The sequence below is a fragment of the Bufo bufo genome, chromosome 1, assembly GCF_905171765.1.
Source record: "Bufo bufo chromosome 1, aBufBuf1.1, whole genome shotgun sequence".
Taxonomy (NCBI): domain Eukaryota; kingdom Metazoa; phylum Chordata; class Amphibia; order Anura; family Bufonidae; genus Bufo; species Bufo bufo.
Genome location: NC_053389.1, coordinates 200,438,880 through 200,463,483, shown reverse-complemented (window position 1 = coordinate 200,463,483; position 24,604 = coordinate 200,438,880). Strand labels below are relative to the sequence as shown.

Genomic DNA, 24,604 nt, shown 5'->3' with positions numbered 1-24,604 from the left:
AATGTAAGTCAATGGGGACGGATCCGTTTTTCACTGACACAATATGGTGCAGTTGAAAATGGATCCGTCCCCCATTGACTTTCAATGTAAGTCAGGACGGATCCGTTTTGACTTAGACTTTTTTTTGAAAGAATAATGCAAACGGATCCGTTCTGAACGGAAACAAGCGTTTGCATTATCGGTGCGGATCCGCATCGTCAGGCGGACACCAAAATGCTGCAAGCAGCGTATTGGTGTCCGCCTCCAGAGCGGAACGCAGCCAAACTGATGCATTCTGAACGGATCCTTTTCCATTCAGAATGCATTGGGGATAAACTGATCCGTTTTGGGCCGCTTGTATGAGCCCTGAAACGGATCTCACAGGCGGACCCAGAAACGCCAGTGTGAAAGTAGCTCTAGTCGGAGGTCCCATGCAAATAATCACCAATTACCAGTTTCACATTTCCAGTACTAAAATCATTGATCCAGGGGCAAACTATCTCCCCCAAAAATGCCTCTTATCCGTAAGTAGTCCCACAGAGCGAAAGGACAAAGTCAGCTCGTCTATATCTGCATATATAGTAAGCAGAGCGCGCTGTCAGCGGGAGAAGGTGTGAGGGTCTATCTAGGGGTCTGCTGCCTCTCCACCAGCAATCATGGGTCTTTGTTATCGTGGACTGTGGGAATCTCTGCAAACTGGGGGAGGGGAAGGTGCGGAGTGTCAAAAACCAAGATATTGGTATCCACTGCAAAGTAGGGGGCAAAAATGCGGGACTACGGTGTCTCTGCCTTGGGGAAAGCGGAATTTCGTGCAGTCCTCTCCCTGGATGGAGGAAGGGAAGAGAAATGAGGATTGAAGATTAACAGGTGCAGAGAGATCAGGCTGCAAAACCCAACCGAGAGGGGTAGAGAGCGGGGAGGAGGGGCTGCCAATGTAATGGGGGGCACCGTCAGATGGAGAACATTGACAGGGAAGTGCACTGGAGCAGAGGGAGTGAAGGTAATGAGGGGGCACCTATAGAGATGGAGGGGGAGGGGCAGATGAGAAATCACAGTAGGAGGCCAGGGGGTCCACACGGAGGAAGCTCTAGATGTAGCAGCATCACGGTGACTTCATATTGTGCTATCTATGGTTTCATACACAAAAGTCAGCGAGTTACTACCATACACAAACAATGCAATGCTAAATGACAAATTCAGCTCTGCTGCATCCGTACTAGTATGAATGAACCGAGGATAGGCGCCCATGTAGAAAGACGTGGAAGAGGGCATAAAAGAAGAGGGCATGCAGAGGGTTACACAGGAGGGGCACGGAATTGGAAAGAATAAGCGCAGGGAAGAAAGGGGGGGGGCAGGATCCTCGGAGTCACCACACAATAAGACTGTCTCATAGGCGGTCACATGGGCTATTGTCGAATTCTAAACCCTTCACCAAAGCCTGAGAGAGAGGGGGGTGAGGGGAGCCGAGAAAGAAAGAGAAGATAGATTGCTTGTTAAAGTGGGCAGAGAGGGGGAAAAAACACTAGATTCAAAAAAAAAGAAGAAATTTAAGGGGTTAAAACAAACTGTGTAAAATTCACACAGGAAGCAAGGTCATGCCTCGTTGTGGTCACAGAATCCAAAATTCCAATCATGTGATATTTTTTATTTTATGGAATTATTATTTTTGTAGTGATTCAGAAGCAATCTTACACTCGGCTGTCTCCGCCACTCATGCACATGGCTGCAGATCCGTTACATGGCGACTAGATTCCCATGCAGTAGCAGCATCATACCGCATACAGTACACGTCACCATATAGGCCCATGCGTGTGGTCTGCACACGGAGGGGCATTTTCTCCCGCACAGCAGCCCTCCATGACACTGGTGACTTCTGGACCAGCCATATGCCACTGTGAAGGGGACATGCAGACAGCGGTGTCGTTTATGCAGATTTCGCTGGGTTTCGGCACCAAATCCGCACCAAAATCCATGCGTTACTTATTATTATTTATTATTAAAGCGCCATTCATTCCATAGCACTGTACATATGAATATGGATGTTTTCGTGGATTTTTACGCAGATTTGCGCCAGATGAAATCTGCCCTGCAAATCCGCACAGAAAGTTCACATGCTGCCGATTTCAAAGTCCATAGCGCACATCATTTCCATAATGAAAAATTTCTTTGAAAATCTCATCTACTGTATGAATAATATCCAGACCCCCATGATTTTACTGAACCCGCCTGAGATCCGAATTCCAGGTGAGTAGAACCACTGTAGTCATTGTCATCCGTGGTCGCTGTTATAGTCCTCTCTTGTGTCATACGTGTATAACCAGCTCAGGCCTCATTCACATTTTCGTTTTCCACTGACGCGTGCTGTCTGCATTTTCCACGGACAGCACACGTACCCATTGATTTAAATGTGTCTGTTCACATTTCAGTGTTTTTTTACTGACTGTGGGTCGGTAAAAAAAATCACAGGGACCTGCACTACTTTGATCTGTGATGCGGATCAATAAGGCTCATTGAAGTCTATGGGTCTGTGAAAATCACGCATCCGTGTTGTGTCTGTGTTGCGTCCGTTTTTTACTGAAGACTAATAGGAGATTCTTTGGAAATTAATTTTCAGCCGAGCAACGTCACTGAATTACACAACGACACATGGATGGTAAAAACGGACACACGGACCAACCACGGATCCTTCACGGAAGAAACATGTACGCTTTTTTTCACGGGCGTTACATTGACACGGAAATGTGAACAAGGCCTAAGGCCAAACACACACAGAGGGGAAGATTTATCAAAACTGGTGATCGTAGCAACCAATCAGATTCAACCTTTCATTTTCCAAAGGAGCTCTAAAAAAAATGAAAGGAGGAATCTGATTGGTTGCTATGGGCAAAACCCCTGTGAGGTAGAAGCCAATTTTTCCCACTTTAGGAGAAAAAAATTCCTTCCCGACTCCAATCAGGCACTCAGACTAAGGGCTCATGCACACGACAGTGTGCTGGCCGAGCCGGTGGGGCAGCCGTGCACCAACCATGGGGCAGCCGCATGCGGATCGCGGACCCATGCACTACCTTTTTGCGGTCGGAGGCACGTAGAGTAAACCCACGGAAGCACTCACGTAGTGCTTCCGATCCGTGCCTCCGTTCCGCATCTCCCTGATTGCGGACCCATTCAAGTGAATGGGTCTGTGATCCATGATGCGGAATGCACATGGCCGGTGCCCGTGCATTGCGGACAGCAATTTGCCTGAGCCCTAACTCCCTGGATCAACAACCCCCCTCTAGTAGCTATAGCCTGTAGTATTATTACACTCCAGAAATACATCCAGGCCCCTTTAATACACTTCTTTATTATAATATATATATATATATATATATATATATATATACACATATACTTACATATATTGTAAGCCATGGTCTCTGCTCCTTCTGTAACATGCTTATCGTACTTGTTTTTTATTATGCATGTATACCTCTTTTCATAAGTACAATACCATGAAACGAATGTCGCTTTAATAATAAATTGTATATATACACCGGTATATATATATATACTTAATTATTTCATTTATTTTATATATTTTCTTTTTATATCATTTTTGTAAAGCATAAAAAGCAAAAATAAAAAAATTAAAAAGCCGGCGATGCACAATGTCTGATTAGAAACCAAAAGAATTGGGTCATTTCTAGAAACGAGGGCAGACAAAATATGCCTTTCCTTCCAATAAACTCCCATTTTTCACCTGGGAAATTAGTGGTGGTAAGTAGAGTCTGAGTGATGCATGCGCTGCTGGATTTCCAGAGGCAGGCGCTGGGGGTATGGAGGCATATTTTTCGAAAATTACTGTGAAGAAAAAAATCACCGTGAGCGGTTTGCAAAATGAGAGGTGTCATTTAATTGGTTGCTATGGCAACATCTGTTTTTTTTTTCCCCCTGCATTTACAATCATTTTCAAAAATGCCCCCCTTGTGTGCGCAGATTGCTGAATGCTCATATCTTCAGTTCATGGCGCTCGGGCCTGAACTCCTCCGTCTCTGCAGAGCACTGGCAATCCGTCAATTATTACCGGTCTAGCGCCATAAGGCATAACACCTACAGGGTCTTAGTAAATGGCACTGGGGAATGGTCCTTATAGAGATGAATTCAAACTGCTGTTTTTTACCCGTAAAAAGGGTCAGAATAAACCCTGGCGTGTTTTTTTTAAATATTTTCTGGCTTCTTTGCGTTTTTTGCATACAGTGACCCAGATTTAATAATGTGTCTGCACCATAAATCTGCCTAAAAAGTGGTGCAAATTGGTGGCATTTTTTTCTGACATGCTTAAAACGGGAAGGGGCTTAGGCTTCGCTCACATCTCTCCGTTACGAGATTCCTGCACAGAGCAAACTGCTGGATCCTCTACTTCACCGCCAGTGAGGTCCGGAGGTGATCTGGCCGCTTTACGGCAAAAATGCAGAGTTTCGACCACAATTCTTCCATAAAAATCTGTCTCAAAGTAAGCCGACCAATGGTTGGAATAGAGTTGGTAAAGTGCCCGTCCCTGCAGCACATGTATCATCCAGCCCGAGCCCCTGTGATAGGTCCGGCGCAGGTCTAGATGGCCTAAGTACAGTATATGCCACCTTTACCATTAGGAAATCTGGGTCAGTGTGTCTTATCACTAGTGTTTTCTTCAAGGTTTTTTTTCCTATAGAGAGGAAGATCTGAAAGACCCTAAGGCCCCTTTCACACGGGCGAGAATTCCGCGTGGGTGCAATGCGTGAGGTGAACGCATTAACAACCGCACTGAATCCGGACCCATTCACTTCAATAGGGCTGTGCACATGAGCAGTGATTTTCACTCATCACTTGTGCGTTGCCTGAAAATCGCAGCAAGCTCTATAGTGTGCGTTTTTCACGCAACGCAAACCCCATAGAAGTGAATGGGGCTGCGTGAAAACCGCAAGCATCTGCAAGCAAGTGCGGATGCGGTGCGATTTTCACGCATGGTTGCTAGGAGACGATCGGGATGGGGACCCGATCTTTATTATAATCCCTTATAACATGGTTATAAGGGAAAATAATAGCATTCTTAATACAGAATGCTAAGTAAAATGTCCATTGAGGGGTTAAAAATAATAAACAAATTTAACTCACCCCATCCACTTGATCGCGTAGCCGATCTCCTCTTATTTCTACTTTCTTCAGGACCTGAATAAAGGACCTTTGATGACGTCACTGCGCTTATCACATGGTCCCTCGCCATGGTGATGGACCATGTGATGAGCGCAGTGATGTCATCAAAGGTCTTTTAGCCAGGTCCTGAAGAAAGTAGAAAGAAGAGGAGATCCGCTACGCGATCAAGTGGATGGGGTGAGTTAAATTTATTTATTATTTTTTACCACTCAATGAACATTTTACGAAGAATTCTGTATTAAGAATGCTATTATTTTCATAACATGGTTATAAGGGAAAATAATAAAATCTACACAACACCTAACCCAAACCCGAACTTCTGTGAGGAAATCCGGGTTCGGGTCTGGGTACCAAACATGCCGATTTTTCTCACAGGCATGCAAAACGCATTAAAACGCTTTGCACTTGCACGGAAAAATCACACATTTTCCCGCAACGAAGCCTGCATCCTGTCCGGCCCTCACACGCGATTGTCATCTCCGTAAAAAAAACTCCTTTCACTGTTATTGTGAGTATACATGCTGGGAGTTGTAGTTTCACAACAGCTGGAGTTCCAAAAATTCACTTTAAAAAAAAAAACGTGTGAAAGCAATCTAAAATCTGTCTGGCATAGAACATGTAAAAAAAAAATTAAAAAATTCAGTCTGCAAAAACCAGATACCCAGGATCCATTTTTCTTTTCTCATTCCCGTCAATAGGGGATATTCTCATCCCCAAATAAAGATAGAAATAGGACCGTCATCAAGATTTGGGGATTTGGCACACTGGCCTGTGTGTGCAGCCTCATAGAAATAAATGGGTCAGAGCGCTATCTGTGAAATACACCATTGTGCGCAGGAGCCCTAAAACAAAAACTCTTAGTTGTCCATAGAAACCAATCCAATAGGAAAAGAAAGCTGTGCTGTGATTGGTTGCTATGGGCAACAGAGAGAGTTAAAAAAAAAAAAAAAAAGTTTCCTAAATCTGCACCTATAATAATATTTCCTCCTAAATTATATCCTCTGCAATCCTACTTCCATCCAGTGTAAGACCCCATTCACATGGGGCGATACAAAGGGCAATAATCCTGAGCAAACTGTTCACGTCCGATTCATGGGGATGATTGATCCTTTACTACTGACTGCGATCGTTCATCCCTTATACAGCTTCATTGTCTGCTGCCTGGTCACACAAGGCAATGAGCTGGCGATGACTTTATGTCATGCATGATAGGGTAACGGACAAACAAGTGTCTTGGGTTAAGTGTTTGGCGGCACATTTGCATGGGTCAGTTATCGGGAAGGAGCGTTTGGGTCTTCCTAGAACACTAGCTAATGAATAAAAATCCAGAACTGTAGTAAAGACTGACACCCTGGCAAACCACAGAAGAGCCAGTTCATTGGTCTACTCCCAGTGTTGACGGAGACTCAGGGATTTCTATGTGACTGCTTACTGATTTTTGAGGGGGAGGGGGATGCTTGATGTAGATGTGAGTGAAGCCTAGTCATGCAGTCACACGTTCCTGGCTTCCATCGCCAAGTATTGCATTGTACCCTGAATGACGTCTTCTTGTCATCGCAGTGAGGTGGCGTGTCCTCCATGGACATGTGAACATGGCAGCCAACCCCTGACGTGTTGTTCATAGTGATATCACCAGTGCAGCAGCTGACAATGTGGCGGTCACCTGTCCACGAAGGCCAAGTCCTCCCAATGTCAATGGTCCCTCCCTAAGGGGGTGGGAAAACCCCTCTTGAAAGAAAGCAATAACATTGAAAACTCTGTGACAACCCTAGGAGAGATGTCATGGTGGCCATACTGGTTGTCACTCAGTTTCTCAGCGTAGGTTGATTGTAGGTGCAGTAAACTAGAACAGCGCCACCTACTGTCCAGTTTATCATGGAAATATTAAGGACATGGTTCCCATATGTCATCTATAGAAAGAGGAGACCTCAGAAGTCTATTTCCCTGTGATCTATGAATATTCAGCCTCCAGCCAAAGGTCCGGGGGTCACCATTCATCCCCCCAGACGACGCTGCAGGTTTACCACACAAACAGTCCCTGATTCATTGACAGGCAAACACAATGTCCTAAAGTCCACAATGCCACTAAGCCCTGGTCAAACAGACCCTAAAAGGAGCACTCCTCTCCGAGCAGAGGTCAATATGGAGGACTGAGACAGCCACAGGGCTAAGGGGGAGGGGGATGATCATAAAAAGAGATGATAATAAGGTGAATATTGAGGAGGGGTCTGAGAAGGAGGCACGGGTCGCCTTTCAGCTGTAGGAAAGGATTCTGTGTGATACAAAAAAAACTTGAGTCGCCCTCTTCAAATGTTCAGTTCACTGCTGACTGAAATACCCTGGTCAAGGCAAACCTGGCACGCCCCCACCCAGGGTATATGCCCACCAGCCTACCCCTCCCCAATGTTATAGTGACATATTTGCCAAATCGCCCGATAATGACACGGGAGGACTGATCTGGGATAGGCACCCACGGAAATGCTTCAAAGGTCGATCCGTGCTGGGAGGCCCCCCGGTCTCCCACCAATGTAACCCAATGTCCACCAATACTGGAACAGATTCCATACAGGAGGGTCCTCAATCCCATTAGTTAATCTTCTGTTATAACCCCGCATCTGTGGAGTATCCAGAGTTAGGGCTCATTCAGACGGCCGTATGCTGTCCGCAAAAATACTGAATGCTATCAGTTTTTTTGCGGATCCGCAAAAAAAACGGATAGCATTCAGTATTCTTGCGGACCCATAGACTTCAATGGGGCCATCTCCTGATTTTCACGGACAAGTATAGGACATGTTTCATTTGTTTTGCGGAACCGTGGAATAGAAAAGGGCCCCATAGAAGTGAATGGGTCAGTATCTAATCCGCAAAAAAAACGGATCCGCATTTTTGCGGATAGCATACGGCCGTCTGAATGAGCCCTTAAAGTGAAGCTCCGCTCTCATGAGCTATTTACAAGGTCACGGACTAGGAGAAGAGGTGCCCATACCTGTTTTAATCTGATTGGACCACTGCCGTTCCGGCTGTCCAGATCGTAAAGACAAGCAATTAAACTGAATTCACCTGTTTTGTAGGACAGAAATTTAGATGTCATATGTTCAGGCTCGGCCCACAGGGTACAGGTGAATGCCCCCGGTGGGCCCCTGAGCAAGGTGCACCCCTAGTCTCCTACCCCCTGCACAAGTGGCACATAACACAGTAGACGTACATATGTACAATGTACAGCACCTCAACCTGCCTATGTTCATATAAAAAACGTGAAGATTATTAAAGAAACTCCCCAGTTTATTATTATAGACACGATCAGAGCTGAGATGACTTCTAGGTAGAGAGGAAAGCCACCAGTGTCCTCTTCTCTCCAGGACCTACCTTCTCAGAGGTGCTGCAGGGACCTCCATATTCAATCATCTGGTAGCATCCTGCTGCTGTGTGAGCAGGTAATATTTGAATGTATCCTTATGATGGGCCCCCGAAATACATTTTACTGGTGGGCCCTAGGTACCCCAGTCCAACACTGCATATGGCCTACAAGTCTCATCATGCCCTGTGCGGAATTCTGACCACAGACAAAGCTCGCCCCTTACCAAATAGCTTGCGTTTACGGACAGCCTTCCAACTACCTTTATGGCAGCCTGTATTCCGTCTATGGGGCTGACACAGGCCGGCCTAAAACAGCCTATTATCAGAGTGCCCCTCATTCCAACAATACAAGGCTGTGGATTTGCCAAATAAGCAGTTGTCTTATATACAACCATGAAGTTCTTACTAACGGTCAACCTTTACATTTATCCCATGTGGTTAACCCCCCTCCAGGGGGCACCATCAAGCCACTATGTCAGAGCCAGGGTAGTTAGATGCAGGGCTAGGGCAACTGATGAATTTTTCCCCAAGGTAAGGCCTGTCGAAGGTCTCCATGGACAGCACATGCATCCATGCGTGTTTGCACATCAGTGCTTTTCCATGGACCGCGGGGACACCACAAAAGCATGGCCTATATTTGTCCGAGATTATGGATCCCTCACGCACATTATAGTCTACAGGTCCTTCAAAACCATGGACACAACACAGATGATGTCCGTGGTTTTCACGGATGGTTGCTAGGAGATTCTCTGGAAATGAATATTTAGCCTAGTGATGTCCATGGAATACGCATGACACACGGAAGCCAAAAAACACGGATCCTCCACGGACACCTTCATAGATGAACTACTGACCATCTTTTCACGGATGTCATCACAGACACGAACGTTGAAGGAGGCCTAAGGCTCATGCACACGGCAAATCGCAGATACCGGCTGAGTGCATGCCGCCATTTTTTTTTTATTCCTTCAGAAATGTCCTATCTTTGTCCGCAAAACAAAGAAGAATAGGACGCTTTATTTTTATGCGGGGCCGCGGAACAGACTTACGGATGTGGACAGCACGCGGTGTGCTAGTCCCATTGAGATGAACGGGTCCACAGCCGATCTGCAAAAAACGCGGATCGGAGGCAGACCAAAACTACAGCCGTGTGCCTGAGCCCTAAAGGAAGGCATAGCTAACACACCTGGAAAACCCCTCTGCGCAATAGGTGACGGGACGCCCTGGTGCCAGGCTGCTCTCTATGATTCACCTAAGACTGCAGCCCGGAGAGAGCGCAGGTCACACCTGTGTGTGTGTGTGCCTGTGGGCGGGGGCCATGTGCATCCCTTTGTGGTTGCAGGGGGGCTCGGTGTGCTTTTGTGGTGGGGAAGGGGGATGTTTTGCCATGTCTGGAATGTGGGAATTTGCTGTGAAATAACAGAGTACACAGAGCCTGCCCCAACCTGTTCACTGCGCACCCACCAGGTCGAAATAGTCTGCAACAACCCGGGCTTTCTATGAGATGCTCTGCAGGTATAGTCACCTACAGCAGCATAAACCGCGAGCATTCAGTGCCCCCAATACGGAAAAAAAAGGGCACCCAGGTAATGAGATGACTAGTCTTCCAGCAATGTTATACATTGGGTGCCCGTTTTTTTATACTTCTGTAAATAGGTCCATTTTCGACCTGTTTAAGGGCGCCATTATTCCCTATCCAAACCAATTCACGCGAACAACTGCCACGAGATATTGGGCGCAGACAGAAAAGGGGGCAGTTGCCCATAGCGACCGGCCAGCGTCCACTATTAATACTGACCATGTATTACTATACAGCGGAAAAGTGCCGTCGTATAGTGAACAGACCAGTGCCATATGGTGCCAGTCTGCCTCTATCCGGCAGTGTTCCTGATCGCTTTCACAACTGGCGCTCTTCTGGTTGAAGGGGTTAAAGGGGCAGATAGCACAAGTTACAAGAACAAGACATTACACTTCGTGCCCTAATTATGCCGCGTTAGCTAGTGCGTTGGCGTCTAACATATGACAGTGCCGCCTCACAATCATAATATTCAACGCTTCATTACCGTATTTAACCGTTATGAGGAGTCTAAGACGTCTTAAAGGGACAACGCCCGCATGTGGTGTGCTGGATCTCCCTGTTATCAGCCGATATAGCGACATTAGTGAGAGGAAATCACTGCTTTACCGCCATCTCTAGTGCTGAGAACACGCATACATGGGTGTGGGCGGTATTATCGTCTCGCGCCACTGATAGAAAGTGCCAGTTTTATGCCATTTGAGGTTTCTGAAGGATATCTGGCAAAAGCGCTGGCACCACCATAGAAGGTTTGACTGCGGCAGGGAATGGACGTCAGTGAGCCTCTGGAAAAGCTGGGTAATGACCGATATGAACAGCACTACGGATGGCGCTCACCCAGCTCTGCCAGTCTTCTGCTCTATTCAGTGTGCACCCCCCTATGTCCATTGCAGGAAAGGTGGGTGACAAGTTCAGCTGAAATATGGGACATCACCCAGCTTTTCCAGATACAGATACGTCTGAATGGAAACGTTCAGCCACTTAAGAAGAACACTCGAGGGCTTATAATAACTAGAGCTCCAAGGGAAGGATCTTCAAGAGTGCCTGATGAGGGTGATTGCCACCACAAGCCCAGAATTCAGCGCAGGCTAGAGAAGCTTCTGTGAGGAAGCAAAGACAAAGCTGAAACGTTTCCACAGTAATATGGATGCAGCAGAGCTGAGTTTGTCAGCCAAGATAAAAAGTTTGCCACATGTAGCGGCACTGAGTTTCTCAGGTACAACAGACTTTTCCATGTGTTATAGGGCTGTGATTCTCAGATGTAGCAGTGCTGGGTAACTGAAATTCAGAAAATCAAAACCTGGTACACCTATTCACACTGGCGTTTCTGGGTCCGCCTGTGAGATCCGTTTCAGGGATCTCACAAGCAGCCCAAAACGGATCAGTTCAGCCCCAATGCATTCTGAATGGCAAAGGATCCGCTCAGAATGCATCAGTTTGCCTCCGATCCGTCTCCATTCCGCTTGACGATGCAGAGTCAAATGGATCCGTCCTGACACACAATGTAACTCAATGGGGACGGATCCGTTTTCACTGACACAATATGACGCAATTGAAAACGGATCCGTCCCCCATTGACTTTCAACGTAAGTCAGGACGGATCCGTTTTGACTTAAAGAATAATAAGATGTAGATATGTTGAGTTTGTCATCGGATACAACTGATAGCAATAGCCTGATGTGGTTTCCCTTAGAACAGCAGTAAGATGGCGACATTATCTTACAGAAGAGATCTCCGGACACATCCTCTCTTAGTAACTACTTGCATTCCCCATGCAATGACAATTCTGCAGCATCTTTTCACATGTGTTGTACCGCTCCTCTATTATTCCAACTAGAAGTTTATGAATACATTGCCAACTAGGAGTATGCACAGCACTGATCAGACCGTGTCAGGCGGTGCCGGGACTCACCCACTAATCATTATTTCTAGCAGGAATAACAGAGAAATGCAACAACATAAAGTCATACAAATCGACGCTCTGGCATTGGTATTACATGGGGAATCCAAGTCAGGAGCGGTGACAGGCCCTTCTAATAATGGCCAAGCAGGTTAAATAGGAGAATTAGCTCTGCTACATCTGTACACCTCCAGAGGACTTGGCTTCATGAGAATGGAGGTGTCTGGCATCATACACAGAGGCTGGAGGCAATGGAGAATGGATGGAGATAATAAAAGCGGGTCTCCACTAGTCACAGCTCAGCGTACAGAGACCGTGACGGTGCAATATACTGGAGAGGTGTGTGCCAGCCATATACTCCAGACATACCCACCGCCAGTCATACCCCAAGCTGGTGACAAGCCGGTATAACATGTACAGAAGCGAAACTGGATAAACAGATAGATAGGAGATAGATAGATAGATAGATAGATAGATAGATAGATAGATAGATAGATAGATAGATAGATAGATAGATAGGAGAGAGATATTAGATAGATGAGAGAGAGAGAGAGAGAGATAATAAATAGATATAAGATAGACAGACAGACAGACAGATAGATAGATAGATAGATAGATAGATAGGAGATAAATATGAGATAGATAGATAGATAGATAGATAGATAGATAGATAGATAGATAGATAGATAGATAGATAGGAGATAGATAGGAGATAGATAGGAGATAAATAGGAGAGAGATATTAGATAGATGAGAGAGAGAGAGAGAGATAATAAATAGATATAAGATAGATAGATAGATAGATAGATAGATAGATAGATATATAGATAGATAGATAGATAGACAGACAGACAGACAGACAGACAGATAGATAGATAGATAGATGATAAATATGAGATAGATAGATAGATAGATAGATAGATAGATGATAAATATGAGATAGATAGATAGATAGATAGATAGATAGATAGATAGATAGATAGATAGATATGAGATGATAGATAGATAGATAGATAGATAGATAGATAGATAGGAGATAAATATGAGATAGATAGGAGAGAGAGAGAGATAATAGATAGATGATAGATATGAGATAATAGAGAGATGAGGCTGGCAGGTGATACGGATATACATGCACTTCACCCTCCAGGGCAGGTGGCAGCCATGTGGGCAGCCTCTCACCTGGCAGCAGGGCTAGGAGCAGCAGCACGTCCATCAGGCTCCGGGGCAGCACACGGCTCGGGGAGAAGGCAGCAGCAGCAGCAGCAGGTGTCGGTCCCGGGTGTTGTCTCCAGCCCCTGTCCCGGCTGTCTGGTGCAGGGAGGTCTCTCTATGGCTGCACCGGCCCCTGGGAGAGAATAAGAGGGACAGACGCCTCCTTCAGGAGCAGAGACCTCCCTGCTGCATGATAACCGCCGGCAGATTAGAATGAGGCCGCTCCGCCCATATGTAATGTGCTAGAGGGACCCCCTCCTGAAGGATGTATACATGGAGCTGCCATGTACCACCTATCAGATCATATTGTTACATCGTGCCAGCTATATTAGGAGGGCACCTAATGGAGGAGGGTCCATATGGAGCCCCTGTAGCTGCTTCTCTTACGCCCACCTGTGTGACCACAATCACCCAGTGTATTAGGTGGTGTCATTATGAGGTGGGGTATGGAGGTGTCCTGGGTGGGCTTACAGATAACTATATTTATCCCCAGTGGTCCGAGACCTTGAGGAAAAGGAATTAATACTAGTAACCCTGGTGACTGCCAACATCATAAAAGAGTTAAAGTCAGCATCCCTGGTGGTGCAGGGTACATAAGAGGTTAAATCCAGTATCTCTGCTGGTATCGGATAGTTTAAGGGTTAACAGCAGCATCACTGTTGGTCAAGGATAATGAAGGGGTTCATTCCAGCATCCCTGGTGATCTAGAACGATGACAGGGTTCATGCCAGCATCCCTGGTGGTATAGAGCACTGATGGGGTACTCTCATCTGCGATACAAAGCATATGCCATAAATGTCCGATAGTTGCCGGTTCGACCTCTAGGACCCGCTCCTTTGTCTTGAATGGGGATCCGTCACACCCGGCTGTCAGCACACTCTGTTTTTTTCGGAAGTGACTGGAGAGAGCCCAAGTGTGAGACCCCCATCTATCAGACATTTGGGGCATATCCTGTGAATGTATCCCTGATGACCTACCTAGGAACAGTGCATGCCCCGCCAGCAGCTTAGGCCACATCTCCACTTAGGCAATCCGGTAGTCCGGCAGAGGAACAGACTGCTGGCGTTACTGTACTCGGCATAGCCACCGGATCCCCATTGATTATATCAGGATCTGATGGGGATCCGGGGGTTATCCAGCATAAAGGGCAGCTTTCTGCCAGACAAATACCATTGTGGATCCTACGGTGCGTGGCATATTCACAATCACTGGTGGTCTGTTCCTCTGCCAGAACTGACTACCGGATTACCTTAGAGGAAATGTGAATGTGGGAATCTTGTTTATACCAGTATCTCTGGAGATCAGGGAGAGCGAAAGAGGCGATTAAAGAATTTCTGGTGGTCTGGGTTAATAAATGGGTCAGTGCCAACATCCCTAGCGGTCTAGGCTCCATTACCCTCCTAGTTTCTTCACCCCTATAGGTTGGGGCGCTCTGAGTGTGCTTCCATGAGTTTCCATTTGGATGATGTGTTGTACATAGGCATGTGACCACAGTAGCCATTGGGGTTCTCCTGCCTGGCTGTGTTTTGGGGTGGCCTTACTGTAGGTGGGTCTTTGGGGTGCAAGGCAATGTGGTACTGTAGCAACGCGGGTGTTGGTGCACACAGTTCTTTGTACTTTACTGAAGCAGTTGGATAGGGGGCTCACACAGGCGCTATTAAAGAAGTTGTGTCAGGAAAAATATTCAGGGAGAGAGCTGCAGCAGAAAGGACACGCTACCTGCCAGGCTGAAGATAACCTAAAAGAGTAACCGGAGCAGTGAATGTGAAGATCATTGGACCCATGTGAGGTACACGGCTGGTTCTAGCTTTATTAGAAAGGTATTGTCATGTACTATAGGATGTCTGATATTCATTTGTTACATCAATCATTTAAATGTAAGCACAGTCTTTACATGTGACCTATACAATCCTCTCCAAGGCTGTGGGAAGGGTAGGCAGTATACTAATCTCCTCTGACACCCCCCCCCCCCCCCTCTGCCGTCAGACTGTACAATCTCTCCAGTCTGTCCTAAGGGGTGTACTTTCTCTACCTTTAGATCTATATATCCACAGTACCCTCAGCGGGGTGGAGTCTCTTCAAACAGATGGCTAGTTTGTCCTCTAATATAGTGGGGTCCTGAAGCTTACCATTCCAACCACAATGCAGTGAAGTCCAAAACAGGCAGTCATGTGTTACCTTCACTGGCTTAGATTGTCCAGCACTCTCTATGTATGGTCGTATACTCTCTGTTATACCGGCAGTTCTTTTCCTCAGGGGATGGCAAATATACTGTCGCTTTGTTAGTTGCTCTTAGCTCTTAGGGCTTGTGTTTTGCCTGCTCAGCTCTGTTTTCTGCTGCTCACAAGCGAGACAGGACTAGACTGCTTCCCTCTAGAGGAAGGAGGTGGAACCAGCCTGCACCTAGTAGTTATTACTTGTGGGCTGGCTAGCCGGTGAACTTCCTACTCTTCACACAGCCTTAGGCCTCATGCACACAAACGTTCCGTTTTTTGCGGTCCGCAATTTGCGGAACGGAATGGGCGGCCCATTGTAGAAATGCCTACTCTTGTCCGCAAAACGGACAAAAATAGGACATGTTCTATTTTTTTTTGCGGGGCCACGGAGCGGAGCAACGGATGCGGACAGCACACGGAGTGCTGTCCGCATCTTTTGTGGCCCCATTGAAGTGAATGGGTCCGCATCCGAGCCGCCAAAACAGCGGCTCAGATGCGGACCCAAACAACGGCCGTGTGCATGAGGCCTTAGAGGTGTACGGTGCATGATAACATTACATTAACCCCTTATGCAGTAGACTGCTGGCACACTGCACATAGTGATGTCACAGCTGCAGCCAGCAACTGGCATTGGCAGGCAGGTGCCACATGCCACACCATAATGGTGCGATGACCATATTTCTACTCACTGGGGCTAATATTCACTTCATTGCCTTAGCTGTAATGCCCTGGCCTAGGTACAGTTAGCGTCCAGCACGCCGACCATCCCTTCTCTTCCTGCCCAGGTACTCCCTGCCAATAATCCCAGACCCAAGCTACGGTACTGACGGCATGGCCGGGAGCTATATGGGGCATGAGCGGAGAATATCATTATACCCTGATGATATAACACGGAGAAATACATCTGAGAAGTAGTCAGGGTGCCACAGCAGATATGATTCAGTGCCATCTCTCAGACCAAGCGGTGTCATGAAATAAATATAACCTGGGTGATGTAAAATCCTCCGGGCACTGAATGCAAATGAGCTTCATCGTAGCTGCATAAATGATATGTTACATACCATCCGCCAGGAATTCTGATAATGGAGACGCTTCACTTACAGCATTTTCAACTCGTTTCCATTGTTCTTAAAGCGGTATTACCATCTGAGACATTGATGGCATATTCATAAAAACGGGGGTCCCCTAACCCCATAGCATTAGGTCCGACAGCTGCATATTATTTTCAAGTCTATGGGGGTTACAAAATCTGCAACTACCATGTGCCATTTACAAGACGGGAGTCTTCTTGTGGGGTAGAGGGGACCCCTCATGCAGCAGGACCCATTGCCATGTTTAGTCCCCTATAGCTACACCCGTGAGACATACCACATGCCGGTGTAAAGTAGGGGCCAGATGTGCCAGAGCTTAACGTGACCTGTGGCTTTTCCCCAGTGAGTCCACACCTCAAAGTAAGGGTCCATTCACACGTCCGCAAAATGGGTCAGCATCCGTTCTGCAATTTTGCGGAACAGGTGCGGACCCATTCATTTTCAATGGGGCCGGAATGTGCTGTCCGCATCCGCACTTCCGTTCCGCAAAAAAATAGAACATGTCCTATTCTTGTCTGCAATTGCGGACAAGAAAATACATTTTCTGAGAGAGTGCCGGTGATGTGCGGTCCGCAAAATGCGGAACGCACATTGCCGGTGTCCGTGTTTTGCAGATCCGAAAAACACATACGGACGTGTAAATGGACCCTAATGTAGAAACTGCACTGGGTTTTCTTCTCTATAAGGCCTCTTGCACACGAACGTATGGTTTTGCGTTCCATTTTAAAAGGATCCGTTTTTCTTTTTTTTTGTTTCAGTAGTGTTTCCGTTCCGCTTCCGTTCCATTTTGCTGTTCCGTTTTTCCGTTTGGTTTCTGTTTGTGATCCATTTTTTGCGGATCGCAAACGGAAACGGAAGCATACAATAATGTTTAAACAGTAAGTACATAAAAAAATTGGGCTGGGCATAAAATTTTCAATTGATGGTTCCGCAAAAACGGAACGGAAACTGAAAAAAAATAAACTTTGTGTGCAAGAGGCCTAAAGTAGGACCGTCCATAGGGAGGCACCAATACTTTACAGTTACAAACAGGGTTAAGCAGGTACAGTAAAAGTTCATCTGCAGCCACTCCTCAGTCTGGATGTGATTGCCTCGCCTGGCAGAACAACCTTCTCATGCACTAGTTCAGTTCCTCATTCACTTCAAGATTTCCTACTGCTTGCTGTCAGTGAATGAACACAATAAAGTCTCATTCACACATCAGTATTTTGGTCAGTGATTTCCATCAGTGATTGTGAGCCAAAACCAGGGTTGGAGCCTCCACAGACATGAGGTATAAGGGAAAGATTTGCACCAGTTCTGTGTTTAGAGCTGGACCTGGTTTTGGCTCACAATCACTGAAGGAAATCACTGACCAAAACACTTATGTGTGAATGAGGCTTAATAGTGTACACCAGTGGTGCCCAACCATTTTTCGTCTGAGGGCCTCACTAGACTTGGTATAAATTTTGCGGGCCGGAACCAGGTAGCTTTGCCAGAAAGAAATGCAAACGCTATGAGGGGGCACGTGTGAGCATTACTACTGTGAAGAGGGCACATATCTGGCATAACTACTGTGAGGGGGCACATATCTGGGCATAACTACTGTGAGGAAGGCACATATCAAGGTATAACTACTGTGAGGAGGGCACCTATCAGGGTATAACTACTGTGAGCTGTGAGGAGGGTACATCTCAGGACATAACTACTGTGAGGGGGCATGAGTGAGCATTACTACTGTGAAGAGGGCACATATCTGGCATAACTACTGTGAGGGGGCCCATATCTGGGCATAACTACTGTGAGGGGGCACATATCAGGGCATAACTACTGTGAGGAGGGCACATATCAGGGCATAACTACTGTGAGGAGGGCACATATCAGGGCATAACTTCTGTGAAGAGGGCACATATCTGGGCATAACTACTGGGAGGGGGCACATATCTGGGCATAACTACTGTGAGGGGGCACATATCTGGGCATAACTACTGTGAGAGGGCATGTGTGAGCATTACATCTGTGAAGAGGGCACATATCTTGGCATTATTACTGTGAGGGGGCATGTGATGTATACATGTGTGTAATGTATGTAGTGCAGTATGTGATGATCACACACTGCACTACATACATTACACACACGTATACATCACATACTGCGCTGTCACCTTCTTCTGCAGTTCTACCTTGATGTCTGGTCTTTAGGCTTCAGTCAGATCCTCCACCGCCATGCTTGAGCCGTGTGCCCGACACTACCAGGAGCTGGCCCCTCCTCCTTTCATCTCCCGCCGGCTTCTCCTACAGCAGGACGCTCTATCGCTCCAGTGCCCACCCAATCTTAACAATCAGGGGCGTAGCTAGAAATGACTGGGCCCCATAGCAAAAAAAATTATGAGCCCCCCCCCCTTCCGGATCTCCCACCCACACATACCTATTGGACCTCCCATCCCTTCCAGAGCTCCCACCCAAACACCCCTCCAGGACCTCCCACCCCAACATCCCCCTAAGTGTCGTCCACAGATCCCCCCCTAAGTGTCGCCCACAGATCCCCCCCTTCAGTGTCATCCACAGATCCCCCCTTCAGCGTCGTCCACAGATCCCCCCCTTCAGTGTCGTCCACAGATCCCCCCTTCAGTGTCGTCCACAGATCCCCCCCTTCAGTGTCCTCCACAGATCCCCCCTTCAGTGTCATCCACAGATCCCCCCCTTCAGTGTCGTCCACAAATCCCCCCCTTCAGTGTCCTCCACAGATCCCCCCCTTCAGTATCCTCCACAGATCCCCCCCTTCAGTATCCTCCACAGATCCCCCCTTCAGTGTCCTCCACAGATATACCCCTCAGTGTCATCCACAAATATACCCCTCAGTGTCATCCACAGATATACCCCTCAGTGTCCTCCACAGATATACCCCTCAGTGTCATCCACAGATATACCCCTCAGTGTCCTCCACAGATATACCCCTCAGTGTCCTCCACAGATATACCCCTCAGTGTCATCCACAGATATACCCCTCAGTGTCATCCACAGATATACCCCTGTGTCATCCACAGATATACCCCTCAGTGTCATCCATAGATATACCCTCAGTGTCCTCCACAGATATCCCCCTCAGTGTCATCCACAGATATACCCCTCAGTGTCATCCACAGATATACCCCTCAGTGTCATCCACAGATATACCCCTCAGTGTCATCCACAGATATACCCCTCAGTGTCATCCACAGATATACCCCTCAGTGTCATCCACAGATCCCCCCCCCTCAGTGTCATCCACAGATCCCCCCCTCAGTGTCATCCACAGATATACCCCTCAGTGTCATCCACAGATATACCCCTCAGTGTCATCCACAGATCCCCCCTCAGTGTCATCCACAGATATACCCCTCAGTGTCATCCACAGATCCCCCCTCAGTGTCATCCACAGATCCCCCCCTCAGTGTCATCCATAGATATACCCCTCAGTGTCATCCACAGATATACCCCTAAGTGTCATCCACAGATATACCCCTCAGTGTCATCCACAGATCTCCTCCCCACCCAGAGCCGCTTCCTAGCTAATTTATTCACTGCACTTGCCTCTGTGAAATTGAAGGGAAGCGCCGTAATCTCGCACAGGCGCACTGCCAGAGGCCAGGAAGACGGTGCATGCGCACTTCGATGCATCTGTCTGTGCGAGATTACGGCGCTTCTCTTCAATTTCACAGAGGCAAGTGAATTATCAAATCGATGAATTAAAAAATGAATTATCAAATCGAAATATTAAAGGGAGTCTGTCCGCAGATTTGACCCCTAAAAGTGTTAACAACAAAGCAGTTCAAACATCTGCATGTTTGCTGAGATCATGTAGCATACCTGAGGAAATTAGGCATAACCGATGCTATATGCTAATGACCCCTAAAGTGCCCTCTGGGCGTTCACTCTTCAGTGGAGTGCCCTAGCTTATCGGCAGCGCCCCTCCTAAACCCCTCTAATCTTGATTGACGTCTCCTGCATCATCCGACGTCCTTCCGATGAGACAAGATAGGCTAGTCCATAGAAAAATGTTCTTCAAAATGTGACTCACTCTACAGTGTGAATCTAGAACCTGGTGAATCTAGAACCTGGTGACTCGGATTCTACCATCTCTATTTACAATATATCAGTTTAGGGAAGCTAGAAGCTGAAGGACAGGAGAGAAATGGCAAAGCCACTGTGTTAGGCCTCCTGCACACGAACGTAGGCGTCCCGTTGCCGTATTTCGGACTGCATTTGCCGACCCATTCACTTCATTGGGTCCGCAAATTCCGGAGATGCTGAATGGTGCGGAACGGAAGCACGGAACGGAAACACTACGGAAACACTACGGAGTGCTTCCGTGGAATTTCGTCCCGTACTTCCGTTCCGCAAAAAGATAGAACATGTCCTATCTTTTTGCGGAACGGCCAGATCGCGGACCCATTAAAGTGAATGGGTCCGCGATCCGCTGCGGCTGCCCCACGGTGGGTGTTCGTGCATTACGGCCCGCAGCACGGCCACGAGGCGCACACGTTCGTGTGCAGGAGGCCTTAAGCTCACAGAGGATTTCCCAGACTGATACATTGTAACAAACTTGTAACAAGCTGGTTAGGTCTGGGGAGCTTTTTTTCTTGCTGCAATCCAGAAGAGATGAAAGTAAATGTCTTGAGACTTTTGTAGAATTTTTTTTTTAGCCACAATTAGTCCTCCTAACCCAAATCTCTGGGGTTCTCCCGCTGAGCCCAGAATGCACCTTCATGAGCAGAGCTTCAGACTGCAGAGGAAGTACTCCCTCTGCTGCAAAGTTCAGGATATAACAGGGGAAGCATTTTAACCCATTCACCCCGGAAGTTTTTTTTGTTTTTGTGTTTTCTTTTTCATTCCCTGCCTTTCCAGGGCCATATTTTTTTTATTTTTCCATTCACATAGCTGTAGGAGTACTTGCTTTTTTTTGACGGACAAGTTGTACTTTCTAATTGTACCATTTAATATTGCATACAATGTAGTGGGAAGCTGGAAAAAAAATCCCCAAAGGGATGGAATTGGAAAAAAAACATAATTCCGCCACAGTGGTCAATATGCGGTAAAACTGACTTGTGCCCTTCATTCTCCGGGTCAGTACAAGAATGGCGATACCACATTTGTATAGTGTTTCTTGCTTTTTAATATTGAAAAAATAAATCTTGAAAAAAATGTATTTTTTTCTTTTCACCATATTCTAACCCCTATAATTTTTCTGTAGTTATGTGCACGGAGCTGTGTGGGCTCATTTTTTTGGCGGATGATCTGTACTTTTCATTGATACCATTTTAGAGCTCATGCAAACGAACGTATTTTATTTCAGTGTCCGTTCCGTTTTGTTTTTTTTGCTTCAATGGGTCCTCAAAAAAAAAGCTGTGCATTCCGTTTCCGTATGTCCGTATTTCCGTTACGCAAAAAAATAGAACATGTCCTATTATTGTCCGCCTTTATTTACTCGTAAGGGTCGTTACCTATCATAGAGGTGGGGAATGGGACAGCTATTGAGCCCTTTCTAGGTGGAAGGAGCCTGACATTGAACTGCTGTCCTAAAACTGTGTCCTAGTTGTTACCTGTAGCCACCACTAGTGGGAGCTCACTGTATGCAGATTAATACAGCTCCTATTGAACTCAAATGCCGTTAGCTCCCCCTATAGGTGGCTGCATGCATCTAGAATAACAGAAAAACAGAACTCCCCAGTGCAGATAAACCTGGCACAATGTACGTTAAAACCTTGTAATAGAATCAAACTTTTTTTTTTTTTTTACCTCCAAGCCTGGGAACATAGAAGGAGCAAAATCCCCATAATGATGCCAGGCTTTGCCATGTGGCATGGAAGGGTCTGTATTCTCCATACGTTCTTGCTCCATAATAGCAAAGGATCAACCAGAAGTGAGCCTGTTCTCTCCAAGGGCTTCCTAGTAGTTGTATGTGTTCCCACATTTGTATCTACGCCCGTGACCTCCTGAGTGCTCGGCTGTGAAAAGACAATATATTTCTTCCTCCACCTCACTAATTCTCATCTTTTACATTGTTTATATATGTAGAACATGAATGCAATGAAGACAATGATTAAATCAGGCCAGACTGAAGGAGTAAGGGCAGGACGAGAACATTGGAATGGATCAAGGTCATGGCGAGTGATTTATCTTTCTGGTACAAGGTAGAAAGTCTCCAGATCATTTCAGGAGGAGAGGAGTATTATCAGGGACATTCCAGAGAGACGTCCACCGTGGCATTCAGACTACAGGCCAAGGATAATACACAGATGTTTACAGCATGGTAGAGGGTCAACTATCTAGAGTAAGTGGGGTCACATAACTATAAATAAGAAGAAGAACATAAATGAAATAATCAGAGATATGAAGAATGTCCAAGGTTTTATCAACAGCAGAGAAGATATAAGGGGCTTATCTACACAGCATGTGTCAGCCCTGGCTAGCATATATCCCATGAAAACTACCCCTTATTTTATAGTCCTCATCCAGCCGTCCTAGAATAATAATAAAATAATAATAGGGACTACAAACTTGGTGGCTAATCGATGGCATAGGCTGTCAATATCATATCGGTGGGAGTCTGCTCCTCGGCATCCACTGCCAGTCTGCGTCCTGCTTGCTGAACGTCATTGTTGGTGCAGCGCCATACTTGTGATAGTGTCTGTGCCTGGTAATACAGTCAGAGCTGCTCAGTCACATTCAAAGGAATTGAAATGAGCTGTGATACCAGCACAGCCACTATAAAAACCACGGCACGGTCCCTGGTAAATGAGGCAGCTTCTTCAGTCCGCTGATCAGTGAGGTGGAAAGAGTAAACCCCACCAATTTAAAGGGAACCTGTCACCGGGATTTAGTGTATAGCGCTGAGGACATGGGCTGCTAGATGGCCGCTAGCACATCCGCAATACGCAGTCCCCATAGCTCTGTGTGCTTTTATTGTGTAAATGAACTTTAGATGAGGTCCTGTCTCCTCCATGCTGGAGAGATGAGTCCAGCGTTCTCTGACTCTGAGCCCAGCCACCCCCACTGTGAAGGAGCCCGGCACGCCCCTCATCCTCCGAATTTCCTCCTTGCTCCCCGACCACACAAAGCTAGAGCGCCGTAATCTCGCGATGCGCGAGATAGTGCATGCGCAGTTCGTTCCCTGAGGCAGATGCCAGCACAGGGAAGGAACACTATACCGACACTGCGCATGTTCTAGCTCGCGCATTGCGAGATTGCGGCGCTCTAGCTTTGTGACGTCGGGGAGCAAGGAGGAGATTCGGAGGATGCGGGGCGGTGCTGGGCTCCTTCACAGTGGGCGTGGCTGGACTCCGGAAACGTTAGTAACAGCTCCTTGAGCTTCTTACTTGCCTCATTCACATATATATATAAAATCGTTGTTGTTTTTTTGACACAATAAAAGCACACAGAGCTATGGGGACTGGGTATTGCGGATGTGCTAGCGCCCATCTAGCAGCCCATGTCCTCAGCTCTATACCCAAAATCCCGGTGACAGGTTCCCTTTAATATTCTCCTAAGAATAGGCCAACATTCTTCTGCATTTCTCTATTGTCCTGTGTTGGTCTATAAGGGCAATCAAAGACCAGAAATATTTTCTACTGATGGGGGCATAATATATACCTATCAGGCCCCATAGCAAAACTTAGAATAGGCATCCACACCACCATGACCATCTTCTGCAGCAAGAATAGGAGAAGCTTATGATTATGTTTCCTGATGCACAGGGATAATGCACATAGTAATGTCACAATGTATGTGGATAACGTACACGATGAAGTCACAGCAAAGTCATAATGTTCACATGATGTCAGTGCAGCAATAAGGCTCACAGTGGATATCACAAGGTGATATACAGAAATGAACCAGTGAAGTCACGGCACAAAAATAATGCATAACATAATGCGCTCTTCCATTGTCCATATACACAACAAACTGCACATATGTCTGAGTAGACATAGGCCCCCTAGTTATTGGGGATCACCTGCTACCCTGGTAGTTACACTCATGTCTGCTGAGTCCGCCCGATCTCCTCCACTCAGATGCCGTGGTCATAATTGACCACGGTGGCTCAGTGGTTAGCACTGCTGCCTTGCAGCGCTGGGGTCCGA

The 24,604-nt window shown here is 46.7% G+C and overlaps 1 protein-coding gene across 1 annotated transcript in view; it reads right to left on the bottom strand.

Moving 5' to 3' along the window:
- BCAM (basal cell adhesion molecule (Lutheran blood group)) overlaps positions 1-13,319 on the bottom strand; it is a 65,495-nt gene extending 52,176 nt beyond the window's left edge. The window contains exon 1 of the mRNA XM_040434269.1: positions 13,166-13,319. Coding sequence (XP_040290203.1) covers positions 13,166-13,199 — 34 coding nt within the window. The 5' untranslated portion in view covers positions 13,200-13,319. The remainder of the gene's footprint in view (positions 1-13,165) is intronic.
- Positions 13,320-24,604: the final 11,285 nt, after the last annotated feature.